The sequence below is a fragment of the Antennarius striatus genome, chromosome 4 (assembly GCF_040054535.1).
Source record: "Antennarius striatus isolate MH-2024 chromosome 4, ASM4005453v1, whole genome shotgun sequence".
NCBI lineage: Eukaryota > Metazoa > Chordata > Actinopteri > Lophiiformes > Antennariidae > Antennarius > Antennarius striatus.
In genome coordinates this window covers 15,414,197-15,430,512 of record NC_090779.1, presented here as the reverse complement: position 1 = coordinate 15,430,512, position 16,316 = coordinate 15,414,197, and the positions used below count along the sequence as shown (strand labels likewise).

Genomic DNA, 16,316 nt, shown 5'->3' with positions numbered 1-16,316 from the left:
CCCACCTGACATCTGTGGCTTTGTTTCCGTTTGTAAAAACTCCCCAGTAAGTCGCTCTCTGCAGTGTGATTCCAACTATCCTCCTTTGTCTCCACACACCCTCCCAGTAAATTGTCCAAATTGTGTGGGTTTTATGAGTCTCTGCTGAGGAAATTGGTCTTAATTAAAGCTTGATGGCGTTGTTCAACAATGTGATCGCTGCGTGATTAGACACCTCTGCTAAATGAGGTGGCTACACCTGAATGGCTTTCCACAGAGATCCTCATCTGCTGTGTAGACCTAACAACTAACAACCGCACTTCCATGAACAAATAAATTACGCTGTGAGAGAGACAGGCTTTATTATAAGTCACAGCCACATCCTCTCCTGATGCACGCCGCCGCATCTCCCACCTGTTGCGTGAGAAGGACGTCCTTCTTCTGCCACGTCCCCTCCTTCCCGAAAATGCCTGCGCCCCCCTTTGAAGGCAAGCATGCCAGCAGGCAGACAGTACCATCATTCAGCTGCTTCCTCTTCTGCTTGGCTAAACACTGGGGCTAAAGTGCAGACGGCAGCGGGATCCGCAGAGGTGCACACTTAGAAAAATGCAATAACACACTTTGGGGGAAAAAACTAAATCAAACGTACAGGTTTCCATCTCTTTTACACTGCTTCCCTCTGATTCATGCACAACCCCCTAACACACACACACACACACACACACACACATACACACACAAAAACAGAAATCTCCTGCGGCAAAGCTGTGGCGGAAAGCCAGGACTCTCATCTGCATGGGCCAGAGCTGGTACCTTGATGGTGGGTTGTTCGGCAGGCCAACATAAATTTCATTAACCCCGGGGTTAACACACTCTGGAGTGTTGTTGTTGTTGTTTTTTACATATATCTATACTTTATATACAGTATTTTATAACTGTAGCGTTTGAAGTGTTGAGCGTATGTGACCGCAGCACATCCTGAGAGTGGAACGTTTAGGACTGTTATGAATTTTTTGGCATTCGCCTCAACATTAGCACTAATGATAAAACACCAAAGGGAGGAGGACATGTTTAATCAGGAAGAGATTACAAGTGGTTTCACTTACGTTTAGTCAGTAATTGAGAGTTTCATGAAAATATATTTTCTAAATGTTAGTTAATGTGATGTCAGATTGAAATAGGCAGCGCAGCACATAATATACCACAGTTACATTACAGTATACTGTGTAGTCAAAAAATGGGCTAAAGCTGCAACCATACTCTGAGTTAATGATCCGTTAATTACTTTTAGTATACTACAAATGTGATGGAACATAACTCACCAAAACACACAGGAACAGCAAACATCATAAATAAACTGTGGTGAATAAAATAACCTAAAGCTCAATCTGTTTCAGTGCCTCAAACAGTGAGATCTTTCCTCTGAGCTGAGCTGAGAGACGGCTCTCCGGCTCAGGTCAACATCACAGCAGATGTGAATCTGCTTTCCAGATAACTAATCAAATACTGCAAGTAAGCTTCTAAAATAATAAGTCTGACCAGCTTACGTTTCATGTTGCATTCCAGTAAGTAAAGAAAATTAAATCTCTAACCGACAATGGTGGCAGCATGGAAACAGGAGACGGGCATAAATGTTCTAGACTTACGGTGACAGTGGGAAGGCCAACAAAGCTTTACAGATCAAGGCAATTCTTGGTTATCCTGCGGAGGAGACACATCAAACCGCCAGCCTCTGTGAGTGTCATGTTGATGTTTCACAAGGAACTGTTCTAGGAAAACCTGATTAAAGGACATATTTTCTCAAATGCACATTTACATTAAGTGAGCAAATTTACAAATGCATCAAAGTGTAAAATGAGATACACACAAATCGTGCCGCTTTCTTAATCCAAGGTTGGTCTCCATCTCCCATGTGACGCCATGCCGGAACGCCGAGAATGCATCGTGAATCGCTACTGGAACATTGTTCACACTAGCTGTTAAATTTCACAGAGAGAGAGAGAAACTTACTGTGTTGGTCAAATAAGCTGTGGGTTGGATTCATGATTGACCTTTAAATGAAACACAACGAAAATGTAGCAGCTTGAGACAAAATGATTCAAAAGCACATTTTTGGAAACGTCACTTCTCACAATTTTTCAGTTTAACAAGGGGAAATATCCTGTGGCAGAATGTTTTCTGCTACAAGAGAAAGTCTTGAATTGTAAATGTTATACATGCAGAAAATGAAAAAAAAGCATTATTACTGAAATATGTTTAAGTACACATTTTGCAAAAAGGCCAATTTCAGGGTATTTTTATTGCATTTGATTTCTGGGTAGCTTGAATATTTTCGGAAGATCAGTCAAATTGTGTTTATTTAACAACATCAAATGTTATTTACTGACTCTATTTCATAGTTAATCTCAATAAGTATGTTTCTATTAGATGAACACAAGGCTAGCTCAGTAATAAATTAGAGACATAAAAAAAACAAAAATTTAATGTTAGCTGATTCACGCGGTGTTTTGGTTTTCGTTGTCAGCGGTTACCTCGCACAGCTGATGACGGGTACACAAAAATGCAGTCTTGTAAGACCGATGCGTATGTGATGACAACATTTCACTGACAGTGCCGATTGTTCATTGACAGCATGAAACAGGGACATGAAAAAGATGAATGGATGAGGGTTTATATGAAAACTGACGTATTGGTCAATAATTTCTCAAAGACAGCAAAGACAGACATATCCCATTAGGATTTCTCAGTTTTATGATCACTGCACTGTAAAAAAGTCTAGGTTTATTACAGCATCAAAGCTATTTCAGTAAAGCCAACCAAATAAATCATTACATTAGTACAGTTATAAATTAGTAATTGAAGTTTATCAGCGTTTCTTCAAACGAAGCACTGCATTTTAATTCCTTCATCCTGATTAATGGAGCCGTTCCAGTGTTTAACATGCCCAATCCACTTTGTTGTCCCAGAACTGAAGACTGCACCCACACTGAGCTTGATGTTTCCATAAAAGCAAATAAATTCAACTGTTAGGAAACTGTGTAAACCACAAAACATTACTGTAACAGATATTTCTTTTTACTCGGCTCGTCGAACATTTATGCGTCTTTGTTCCTTTCTTCCCTCTTCCATTAACAACTGTTCCATTTCATCAAAGGTGCGAGTGTGCAAGGAGCAGCTGCATTATGCACAACTCTGAAAAGGTAATTGACAATATTCATTGTTCCATGAATAAATGATGACATGAAAATACGCTTTGTATATTTTTAAGAGCTCACAAGCACCAAGGTGGCGTCTGATGTCGATTTAGCTGGCAAAGTGCTTCTGGGCCAAGGTAGAGCTGACCAACCGTGAGAACCACAAGAGCTAAAATTAGGAAAAGTGACATCAGAGGGCATGGTTGCCATGACAGCAAGCCAGCCTGAGGGTGCCGCTGAGATACAACAACAAGCCAAATCAAACTTGATGCAGAACTGCAACAATATTCAACTGTGTCACCGTGCGGTTCGGTTAATACGTTTCCCTCAAGAGACAATATTACATTACATTAGAATGATAGTTTATAAATTGTGGTTTACTGCTTCAGCGGATGTTTAACGCTTCAACAAATAGAACTCGTTTCAAAACAACAGTGTTGATAAGATCAGCTTCGGAAAAAGAAAAAAAAAATTCCCAGCAGCCCCAGCAAGTCCCTCGATCATATGTTGTCTCCGAGGGCAACGGAGGAACCAGGCTGCCGAAGCCCCTGAGACTTCCCCTCTGCTGGCTTCACACCCATCACTTCAGAGTATGCTCGCTGTGTATAGGCAACATATTTGTGTGTGTGTGTGTGTGTGTGTGTGTGTGTGTGTGTGTGTGTGTGTGTGTGTGTGTGTGTGTGTGTGTGTGTGTGTGTGTGTGTGTGTGTGTGTGTGTGTGTGTGTGTGTGTGAGGGCAGAGGGCATGCATATGTGCGTGCCTCCACATGCGTAATCGTAGTTAATCAATAGGGGTTTGTATGCAGCAGCCAGCCTCCTCCTCCTCCTCCTCCTCAGCAAACCTGTTGATGCTGGAAAACAGGGGGGCTGTTGTACGACTGGGTGGCCACATAGATGTGGTGCTCATCTAATATGCACTGCAATGCCGCCTGCCAACACACTTTCTCATTGAAATTCAGATTAAAGAGGGCCAGTCTGGCCAGTGAGCAACTTCAACTATTTAATTATACCTTTTTGGCTTTCACCGTCACAGCAGGAACAACAGCGACCTTGGCTTTCAAAAATATGTAGAAGATTTTTCTAAGAAGATAATTGTCCATCCTGGGTTCGTCCTGTAAACTAACTGTTTGCTGCTTTTCTGTCAGCAAGACTTAAAAAAAAATAAAACATGGTCTAAGTAGAGAGGAAAAGACTAGCAGCACTCCTATCTTAGGTCTTCAAATTATGACAATGCTGAGTCAGGCACTTTTTGTATTACCTTACATCTAGTTGGATAGTCTCGACCATATGTGACATCTGAGCTGTGATTTGTCTGTGATTTTAAAGCCAGTGCAGTAAAAAAAAAAAAACACACAGAAAATGCTCAGGTAAGAGAAGAAAATGAGTCAAGCATTAAAACAAAATTATAAATGTTTCCAAAAGAATAAAATGAATTAATTTAAGTCTGAAACACTTCACAGAATTTAAAATAGAAGAAAAAAAAAAATCAAAATCATCTGCTGTTAGCTAGCTCCAGCTCCAGATGGTCTTCTCTTCTCTCAAAACATTTTTCACAATGACTTGAAATCAGCCTCGGCAGGGCTTTTCATGCCAGGACGCTCCCATTTCTCTCAAGTGTGAGGGTCGCATGCCAACAAGATTTGATTTAGTCAATGAAGGTGTGGCTGGATTAGGACACGATTTGACTGACATGAATCCAATTTTCTCTAGATCAAGGAGGAAATGAATGGGAATTTAACAAAATGTCATTTCCTATTCAGTCCGGATGCAATTTAACTCTACTCTTATGTGAGAGAACACTGCTGGCCTGTTATGAATATTTACACACTTCATGGAGCCCCTTTTTCAGTAATGACTACACCTCACTTAGAAACCGTCTTTGCGAGAAGGGACATGTTATTCATGGGAGGTTAAGTAAGCTGACCTGATCAGATGCCTGCTAAATGGAAGATGGTCAATTAGACACAGGGACCGGCACACACAACAGCATAACGGCTTCCTAGCTCATCAAATGAGTCACAAAGGCAGCATATTATTAGTGGAAGCCTTAAAACCAGGAACACAGTGATAGTGAAAGTACCGGCGGGCACCAGGCTCTGTGATTTCGTAAAATTAAAAAGGGGATTGTCACTCTCTTGGGGGAGGACGGCCAATGCACAATGCAGTAATATCCACTAAAACTGACAACACAACATCAGCTTCAGCCTATGTGAGCTCAGTGTGTGAACATCGTATCGCCATCATTACTGCAGAATCGTGGAATTCATTCAGTCCATTTGAGGTGTGTGATGTGTGTTTGATCTCTTGAGAAGGACCTGCCGTGTACGTCCAAGGAAGTAAGTCACATTTGCTTCCAAAATGATAAATTAACGCCTGTATTGGTTTGCATCGTGAACCTGCATCACAACCCAAACTCAGGCTGTCAGAAAACCAAATCCTGCACGTCGCTGGGAAAACCCCACGGAGATCAGACACACAATGGAGATGAGAGACAATGAAATGATCCCAGTGTCGCCGCATCGTGAAAGTGCACCAGTGTGTGTGTGTGTGTGTGTGTGTGTCAGCATGCATGTGTGTGTTTGCTTTAGGTGTACACCACTGAAGGACATCACAATGATTGGGTATTGCTTGTCATGGACAGCTGCAGGAGACAAAGTGCCCTGTCATCACATGTTCCACCCCCAGCGGGTGAGGGCACAATTGGTCTTTTATCAATATTAACTTTTCATTGCATCCGTCAGCATCGTCCCTCCACTGCTGATGCTTTGTGTATTCGAGCCTTAGAAAATAGGAAGCAGCAGAGCAGCAGGTGTGGATTCACCTTCCCTGAAACGCTCTGCCCGACCCTTGATATTATTCTGAGCCTGACTGACCTCTGAAGGCCCCCTCCATGAACAGCCCTTTGATTACTAATGCTGGAGGCAGAGGTCTGGCTTCTCGACCCGGCCCGACGCTGCGGCGCTCTTTACTCAGCCCCAGAGAAGGAAGCTATTGTTAATTTATGAAGACACCCTGCCTCTCCATGTTGCTTCCTATATCTGGTTTGTTCCATCACACCACAGAGGAAGGATATGGAAGTATATGAAAGACTGGGGTAGTTAATTTAGGAACTCATGTGTCATATTTGTCTGCAACTAACAATGTCTAAAAAGATACTAACAGTGTTCCTTATACACCAAACGATTAATGTGTCTGCAGTGGTGACTTTATGGTGGTCTTATTATGCCTCATAGCATTAATATTATTACTTCAGTAGTGACTTGACAATGATATTTCATTGGTTAATGGTTCCATCTCCTCACAGTATTTCTAAAGGCACTGTTCAGCTTCCTGTTAAATGTCTTTATAAAATGTCAACCCATCCATCATCCAAACTTTGCCTTTGATAAATAAGCACCTTCTCTCCCCCCCCCCCCACTTTTCCGCTTACCTTTACCATAATTGAAGTGAAGTTTGATGGTCTTCCCCTGGTTGATGTGCAGGTAGGTGAACCACACCGCAGAGGTGAGCAGCACCAGGAGCAACAGGAGCTTGAACTGCTTCCGGATCTTCTTCACGGGGAAACGCAGCATCCTGGCTCAAACATCCTTCGGTAGCATCACGGTAGATAATCAGGAAAAAAACTAGTTGTTGTTGTTTTTTCTGGTTGTATTTATCTCCTCTCCCGGTCACAGCTCCAGCATGTGACCCTGCCAGTAGAGACGGAGCGCTGCCCTACAGCGCGCTCGGAGCGCGTCCCGCTCCCCTCGTTCCAAGGGGTGAAATCGGCGCCAAACGAGTCGTGTCTTCAGATCTGCGTCCAAACACCTCCGAGGCAGTCATCGCTTATGAATGACCACCTTTTCTTCTATGAATAGAGAGGCTTATAAACAAGCTTCCCCTTCTGGAGTTTCAAGGCGGCATGGAGCAGCCCGGTGGTGGTGGTGGTGGTGGTGGTGGTGGTGGGGGGGGGAGGCAAAAGCCGATAAGTTGAGTTGAGAGTGACCGAGGGAACAAAATAGCAGTCCGGCGATAATCTACACAAATCCCTTGTAGCTCAAGCCTTTGCTGACACCGCGACGCTGATTATTCTATCAGCGACTCAAGGATCAACCCCCGTCGTTGGGGGGTGGGGGGTAGGGGGGGGGGTGTTAGCGCAAAGCACCCACGAGTAAGAAGAGAAATGGACTTTCCATGTGAGGAGATCGGACAGAGGATCTCCACCGAGCTGCAGCAACGCTTGCGCACAGAGAGGCAGTTTTCCCGCACAACACACACAGATGACTTTTAATATCTCTCAAAATGAAGCAGACACCATGAGGTGTCTCATAAATAAAGATAAAGGATAAAGGTTAGGATGACAGTCAAAGCAAATGTCACATCCCTGTGCGCTCCGTCTATTGTTAGACAGCTGAAACTGAAACTGTGGCTTCCACTTCAGATGGAGCGCGTTTTATTTAAGTCCTACTGGGAGAGGAGGGGCGACCAGTTGTCATCGTGACGAATAAATATTACACCGATGCAGGCTGTAAAGTGTGTGTGTGTGTGTGTGTGTGTGTGTGTGCTCCATGGCGGCGAGGAGAGGTTGGAGACACTCGGAGGAGACTGTCCGATGTGAGGTTCGGAGAACGGACGCCCATGTGCTCCAGCTGGTCCGGTATCTCACGACAGGTGCGGTTCGCTCAAATTCCCTCAAAGTACCTTTGCGTTGTCCAAGTTCACGAGTCCACCAGCAAATAATCTAATCCGGATTAAATGGAAAAAAACACGGATATGTGGAGCTAGCAGCAGGATGCCCTGTGTTGTTATTCTGTCATCAGCTTTATTCCCTTTAAAACGCCGCAACAGCATCGTCCAACCCCTCGGTCACTGCGCGCTGGGAGGGACATCAGAGAAGCTCCAGGAAGAGTGACGCGCAAAAATTGGTCACCGGCACTGAAATAACCAGGATAGAACATGGTTTTGTTTTGCTATAATGAAACACGAAAATTCGCTCTCTTCGCTGCACAGCGCCCATCAATTGAGCATCTGAACGGTGCGGGGCAACCTAACCTGGACAGACGGGGAATGGCAAATTCTGCGTCCAATCATAATCCCGGAGAGGGGTCGGAGGAGGCGGGATGACGAGCATCGTCCTCACAGGCTCTCCTGTGGTCCATCATCCAATAGATGAACGCAAGGCCTGAAACTTGTTAAGCTTACCTCCCCACTGAACCCCCCCACCCCACCCCCATCTCAGGGCCCTGTGTTCATTTGATAAACCCTCTTTAGTAGTTTTTCTGCTAATGACATCACAAGTCAAAACATGAAACCATATTCAATCTGAGGGACAATCTGCTAATTCATAATTATTTGTCATATCAATGAAGGTGTGGCTGGATTAGGACACGATTTGACTGACATGAATCCAATTTTCTCTAAATCAAGGAGGAAATGAATGGGAATTTAACAAAATGTGAAATAGAATCCATTGGGGGGGGGGGGTACACAAACACACACACACACACAATCTGCCCGTTTTATTCCAAACTACACTGAGAAAAAAATCACAATCAGTGTGACGAACGGATAAGTAACACGTCAATGGAATTATTTGGAATTATTTTATTTTTGAATTATTTTGAATGGAAAAACATCGTAAACCGACCTTGCATCGCAGTTTCGCAGGATGGAGTTGTGCGGCGGTGTGCGGTGACTCCCCGCAGACGCGCTCAGGATTGGCGCTTGACTGCCGCCCTATGGTCAAAGGTGGGATAGCAACGACCGCATGAAATGAGGCTGTCGCCTTTTACTGTTCGCTCTACCGTGGATGAGAGAGACAATCTAGTATGATTAATTAGATTGATTTTTTTTTACGAGAAATTGATTCATTAAGCTTTTTTTATTTTATATTTTTTGATTTTCAATAAATTACGTCAGAGCATTGGTCGGACTCACCGTGGGCATAACTGAGGTGCTTACAATAATAAATAATTATCTAGAATTAAATCTGCTTTGGTGTTAAACAGTAGAATAACAACACCAGGAGATCACCCTCACCCCAGGCGTCATCTCCAAAATGTTTGGGTGGGTGAAGTAATCTTTCCTTTACTACGACTCTTTTTGTCTTGGAACAGGTAACCAAAGAATTTTGCATTTCTTTGCTGCTGGTAGTTCGGTGACCTTTTGAACAGATCTGTCAAGCAGATCCTGTGCGTTCGTGCCTTTTAAACAGCGACCATCCATCATGTGGCCAAGACGCTCCTTTAAACTAATGAAGTCTCTCTTCAGCCGACATTTACCCTTTGTCCAGTGTCAGAATAGTGAACCTACACAAGAACTAGAAAGCATTTCCTTGGTTTCTGTTTATTGAAACAGTTGAGGTGCACGTTAAAACGAGGTGTCCCTATTTATTTTCATTCTAAGTTTAATTTATTAGAGGCCGGAAACAATTTCGTTTATATGTGTATGAACTGACCTTGTGTTTATTTGTAGCAAGACGAAAATGAAAAACATTGCAGCAGCCGCAGTTCAGCTTTGCCAACATTGGAAGAAAAAGAAAGGAGATGGGGAAGTGAGAGAGGAAGAGAGTGTGCTGTTCACTGTGCCCAGAGGATTATGAATTATCTGATCACAACAAGGCCAATGGACGGATGGATGAATGGATGGATCCATAGGGGTCAGCTTTGGGTGTGGAGGGCTAATGTAATGCAAGAAAGCCTTACAGAACAATTCTTCTCTTTCTTCTTTAATTCACTTTAAAGCAGCAAATGTGGGTCATCGCCAGTTTAATATACTGTACGTTCAATCTTCCAGCTGTGATTACGATAAGCCATTGATGACATTATGAATCTAGATAAAGGATCAAATGAAACCTAGTCTAAAAAAGAGTATGACCTCAATTTAGTTTGTCCCAGCTGCTGCCTTCTGAGTCAGTCAGAACATAAACCATAATCCTCTGTCTCCATGGATTAATAATGTAATCTTAGAAGCAAACACTGCACAAAAATTAAATACTTAGGTATTCATTGAGTGAATTGAGTCTTTATTGAGTGAGTAAAAGAAAAACTTCACAGCGTTCACCTTGCTGGGGCTATTGCTGGGAAGACTGAAGGCATTTCATCACTTGCTCCATGTTTGAAAGTCACCCAGTGTAATCAAATAATTATATGCCCGTTCACATTCTTTGTCTCCTTTATAGCTGCAGGATGTTATCATGGGTCTATATAGGTCCTGATTGTGTTCCTCTTCATGTTTTGCTAGACTAAACACATACACACATTTATTTTATGATCAGTCAGACTACCTGATATTTTCTGTCAGACCGATCCCCTGCTATGCCTGTTACATCCAAGTGCAGGCAAGTATCCAACGCACAGCGAGGGACTGTACACACAGCTCCCACCAAAGGCAGCCAGAACATTTTACAGACTAGATATCAGAGTCAGAATTCTTTGTTGAACCCTAAAGAAGAGATTGCTTTTTGTGAAGTTTCACTGCTCCAGCAGACTGCTACAGCCGTCAAAAAGGTTCCCACAATCAACAATAAAGAAAAGGGCCTTATCACAATATGCTATCAGAATAAATAACAGAATAAATAAAATAATTTAAAAGTATGAATAGAAATCAGTATCCAGAGGATTTCCTATGGCGCTCAGTAGTGTATTTAGAAAAAGTCATCCTAATACGGAAGGAACTCCTGTGTCCAATCAGTGTGTTTTATAGCGGGTGTAACTTCGGGAAGGGGTATAAGATCAGAAAGGGTTTAAATCATCTTTACGTTCAGTTATTCATGTTTTTTTTTTTTTCGTTTCTCCTTTACCAAAACCATCAGTCTCCACCTCTGGGATCTCCATGCTTCAGTGAGTTCAAGAGGAGGTTGTGTGCAGTGGGATGATCCGGTCACCGAGAGGGTGTTCAAGGTGGAGCCTGAAAAAGACAGGAGATTTGCTGAACAGGACTCTTTAACAGAACTACCACAGCTTTCATTAGCAAGTCATGTAAGATATGCAGCTTTTTTAAAAAGTAATACTTTTTACTTATCCAACTTTGTCTACACATAGCTCCATCATTTCCAACCTTCCTTTTACTAAGTCAGCACAGCAGTTCAGCAGCTTTGAAGAAAGATCTGAGCTAAAATGTCAAAGGGATTATGGGGTTTGCCTCCTGCATCCCGCCGGATCACTTCTGCCCGCCCACTGCGCCTAAGCTTCCTCCTCTCCAAACAGGTGCAGACTGGCATTTCTTCCTGCTTCACAGGGCCCCATTGAATTTCCTTCTGGGGAAATAGCATTCCTCCATGTTTAGAGATGAGTAACTAGGGAAATGAGGGTTTGGGGGGGTGGGGTGGGGTGGTGAGGTGAGGAGAAATGAGGGAAAAGAGGGATACAGATGAAAACAAAAGATGAACTGAAGGAATGGGATCAGAGGAGAATATGGGATGTGGAAGGGAAAGGGATGGAATGGGAATATGTACGTTAACTTGGTATGCTAGTGCGTATGCATTTTTTTCACCAAAAAATGCACACAAAATAACTTGCAGTTTTGGTTGAATGTTAATTCCATGACCTCAGACTTTTCTAAATTGAGCCCCCAGTATCTGATACCAAAGACGTGGATTAATCTGCAGCTGTTTCCTCCAAATTCAGTTAGACAGATTTGAAAATTAGGTGTCTCCAGAGCCGAGCATTTCAGATGGAGCATTTAACGTCACGCAGCTACAGCTGCTGCCTTACCGAACCACCTTCTGCAGTGCGGCCGTGCTTTACTATTGTGAATTACACATCAAATTCCATCCCATCTGAGCCAGTTATGGGCCTCAACAGTAAAAAACAAAAAACAAAACCAAGAACAAAAAAAAAAAGAGTTATATTAGCGGTAACCCACTAAAATTGTGGATTGTACTTAGAAGTGTTCATTCAGGATACTGCTAGAATGTCTGTTGACAATCATCTGATCTCTTCCTCAAAGCACAGATTTTTTTTCATGACTGAGCCACAGAGGAGACTCTTACAGCTGAGACCAAAGTGAGTATTGTAAACTTAGTTTGTCATTCAACAAGAGTGAATATGCATGCCTGGCCTCTTTCTCAGATTTGAAACTGACACCAAAAACAGCAGTTTCACAAAGAAAATGCACCCGACTCAGTCATTATTTCTGTGCTGCAAGTATAAATGTGCAAAGAGAGAAATCTGGGTCATTTCTCCATCATTAGTATGCTAGCCAGGTGAGCAGTGCAAAGAGGATTAGAAGGGTGTATCGCCAGTGGGGCTCTCCATGTCGGTCTCTCTCTCTCTTTATCTCTCTCTCTAAACTAAGTGCTCTCTTCTATCACTACATAGAGCATATTCATGACAAGTAGTCAAGGTTTGTAATAAAACATTCATGCAATCTCAAGTGATGAGTTTGTTTCAGGCCCATTAAGCAAAGAATATTTCTGACATTTCAAATTTAACGTTTGAGAACAACCTATTTAGTCAACAAGTAGTGTACCAGGTAGCTTGAAGCTTCTTTTTTGTGATTGGTACCTCTCAAAGAACATTATTTTTAAGAGGGACTAACAGTGCCAAAGTTATTCAGCCTTTAAAATATGAAGACCAGTCTGTGTCAACTTGAAAGAAAAAGAAGTGAAAGAGTTCCTGATGTACTTTATAACAGCAAAAGAGAATTGTTAATGAGAATCAAACTTCCCAAATCATGTGGTTTATCCCCAGTTTAGTACGGGTCCAATCATCCATGATAAACTATTGATAATATTGTGACTTAAGACAAAACATCAAATAGAATAAAACCTCATCTAAAACAGTGTGACCGCATTTTAGTGTGTTGCAGCTGGTGCCTTCAGATGGAATACATTCCATAATCCTTTATTTTTCTGGATTAATAATGCAATCATTAAAAGTGGTTGATATGCTGATATATGTAAATCTGCTCCTAAATAATATTACTATTTTTTTTCCTGAATCAGATACATCGTAGTAATTATTAAGGATGTTTTTCCTTGCTAATTACATCTGCTTTATGTACTTTAATCCAAAGTGCTACCAAACCAAGAAATAAATCACATAATATTTCATAAGGTTACTCAAAAATACTATTAAGTGGAAATGGACTGACAATGATTTATGGAGCCACTAAGGAAGACAGGAAGTAATAAAACAAGTGGGAAAGTATTGGTTTTAAGGTTTTTAATCTTATTAGTTCAAATTCGTAGGTGAATCTTTAACAGCAGCAGCAGTCCAAACAGACACAATGACAAGGGAAAGACAGAACCTGACTGGATCAGCCATGCAGCACAGGTTTGGTGCACGATAAATCCACATCAAAGAGTGGAGACAAGAGATGTCAAAAGTCACCAAGCACGGAAACTTACATTATGCACCGGAAATAACCGAGAACAAGGGCTTGAACTTGTGTCGCAAAGATCATCAATACAGCAAAGAACAAATGGAAACACTGTGACCACATGAAGATAACAAGACGCTGGTAGAACTAATGAAGACAGCCGATTGATGGAGGGAGGACAGGTGTGTGACAGCAAGACGCAAAGATTAAAAGAAAGGGGGATGGTATTCAAGTGAAATCATGTGAGCCAATTTCATAGATCACATCCTTTGAAGGATCAGGTGGTTGTAGGTGGATGGATCCTGTGCAGCCAGGGAGAAGAGTGGCTGCAGTACTAAACGAAGTACCATGGCAACACCGCTTGACAAATCTTTAGAACTCCAGTGTATGGAATAAGTTAAGAAAAAAAAATCTATCAGATTACATTCTATTTCTTCTTTTGTGTGTTGGTTTATTCAATAAATCAATGCAGTAAAAATATTCATTGGAACACTGTTCAGCCTGACCTTAAATAAATGAAGTCTGTAACCATTATAGCAGCGACGAACATGTTCCTCTACCACACATTCTACTCATCTTTGCTGACAGGTAACTGTGTTATTAGATTAGTTTCACGCATAATTCCAGATGTAGTTATTTATTTGTTTCTCATGGAGACCCGAGATGAGACATCTTTGTAATGACCTGGTTCAGGAGGTCACAGAAGGAGAGGGACAACACCATAGTAATGATTCAAAGAACATGTTCAGTTAAATGAAAATGAACCAAATGAAATATCCATGTCAAATATTCGCATTACAGTGAAGGAATCCATCAAAATGGAGGTGTGAATGAAGGTGGATGAGTAGGGGTTGTGTGGTACAAAACAAAGCCAAAGGACGAGGCTGTGGAGAGAAGGGAAGAGAGAGAGCGCTGCACTGCAGCTGGGCTTACATAACCCGAAAAAAGACTGTGGTCATTGACGATCCAGGTTACCCCAACAATTCCACTGTGGGCCAAAAGTCACAAGAACGACAGAACAAACATGCGCTGACAAAATAAAGGTATGATTTCATCAGTCTTTCCACCATGATATTTGTCATATGAATAAATACAAACAAATAATTACCGTAAATTTGACCATAAATTTTAAATCACTTTTGTTGAGTGGACTTCCAACTGCAAAGCTATTTCGTGCCTTGTTAGGAATCAACTTTGGCACTTTAAAAAAGTGTGATCGAGAAAATAAATTATCATTCAGAAATTTAGTTTTAAACCAAAGTGTGCTGATAAATGTAAAAAGAAGTAGACCTCAGTTCCTGACAGAATGAATGGAATGTTGCAATATCATCAGTATTGATTTCCTATTCTGATCATTTGTTGTATAATGTAATAGACTATTTACATTATAAACTGGTCTTTCTTAATGAATGCTGTCTCTCCATTGGGCACATGTTGGCACAGTGGTTAGTGCTGTTGCCTCACAGTAAAAAGGTTCTGGAACTTTTCTTTGTGGTTTTTGCATGTTCTCCCCGTTTCAGTATGGATCTGGGTTCTCCAGCTTCCTTCCACCATTGAAAACATACAACACAGGGGAACTGATGACTCTGGATTGACCAAAGCAACTTGTCCAGGGTGAAGATCAAAAATACAACCTGCTAGAAGCTCTCCATCACCACAGGCTCTACGGAGAATGTCAGCATTCTAAAATCCTAGTCTGAGAAACCCCACAGTGGACACTCATAGTAATTGACCGACAGAGAATGTTAATATCAAGTATTGGTCCAGCCCTGGATGGCCTGGCCTGGCAAACCCAGGACAGATCAGAGCCTTATTTGTTCAGAGACTGGACACAGCAGGTGTTAAAGCTGAGTCTTCTGGCCTTGGCTCATACTCCTAAAAGGAACCAACAAAGCAGTGGAGCACTGCTGAGAGGGGAGCAGTGCATGGATTAAAGACCTGGTAAGAGAGGGCATTTGGGCTGGAAGCACTTGAACCAGAAACATTGGGCCCAGGCTAAATCTGTGAGCAAAAGTACAGGCTTTGCTGTGACTAGTAAGTTTGGTTTGCCTCGAGTGCTGTGGATATTTCTGTAAATAACAGTGATGAAGTAACAATGTCCTTTTGCAATTCTCAATGCTGGATTTTGTGAGGAAAAAGAGGGGGAGCTATTTGAACAAATAGAAAGGCAGAGAGGAGAGAGATGTTTTTGTCTTGAACTTGAAGTTTGAAAGTCATCTATTTGTAGCTTTGTGCCACTTGTTACTCTTTTCGACTAAGAACCTATTGCATCAAAGAGTTCAGGGGTATCTTACAAATAACAATCTTTGATAGGTATCAGGGAACCAATCATTTTACTAAGCCATTGGTGGTTGTAAGGACAGTTAAAATGTGTGTCTTGTGGCTAACTGTAAAGCCACAAATGGATGCTAAAGCAGTCCAGATTTAAATCAAATAGATGAAGCTAAATATGTGCCTGTCTGTGAGATAAATGCAGGATTCCATTCCATTGGTTAAGATGACCACACTTGCTGATGCGTTGCTTCCACATATGCTGAAAGAAAGCAATGGGCTTGAAAGAGTAATTAAAATTTAAAAAAGAGAAGTGCACAGGTTATTATCGGTGCAAACACAATAATTCTTCCCACATAGCAGTGGTGTGGATTATCTTTTTAATTGCATCTTTCTATCAGCCTGGGAAAGGATTATTGTAGTCGCTGTGGAGAAGGGGTTGAGAGAGGAAGACAAGGGCAGAGGATGAATTGAGGAAGGGAGATGAGTTTCAATCATTTTTTTTTGTTACATGTTTCTAGAAACACAAACCCAATTACTGCTGAGATGGGGTGAAGATGTTTGTCAATC

The 16,316-nt window shown here is 41.9% G+C and overlaps 1 protein-coding gene across 1 annotated transcript in view; it reads right to left on the bottom strand.

The window, feature by feature from the left end:
- Nucleotides 1-7,006, bottom strand: part of b4galnt4a (beta-1,4-N-acetyl-galactosaminyl transferase 4a) — a 115,524-nt gene extending 108,518 nt beyond the window's left edge. The window contains exon 1 of the mRNA XM_068314167.1: nt 6,604-7,006. Coding sequence (XP_068170268.1) covers nt 6,604-6,745 — 142 coding nt within the window. The 5' untranslated portion in view covers nt 6,746-7,006. The remainder of the gene's footprint in view (nt 1-6,603) is intronic.
- Between the last annotated feature and the right edge of the window lie 9,310 nt (nt 7,007-16,316).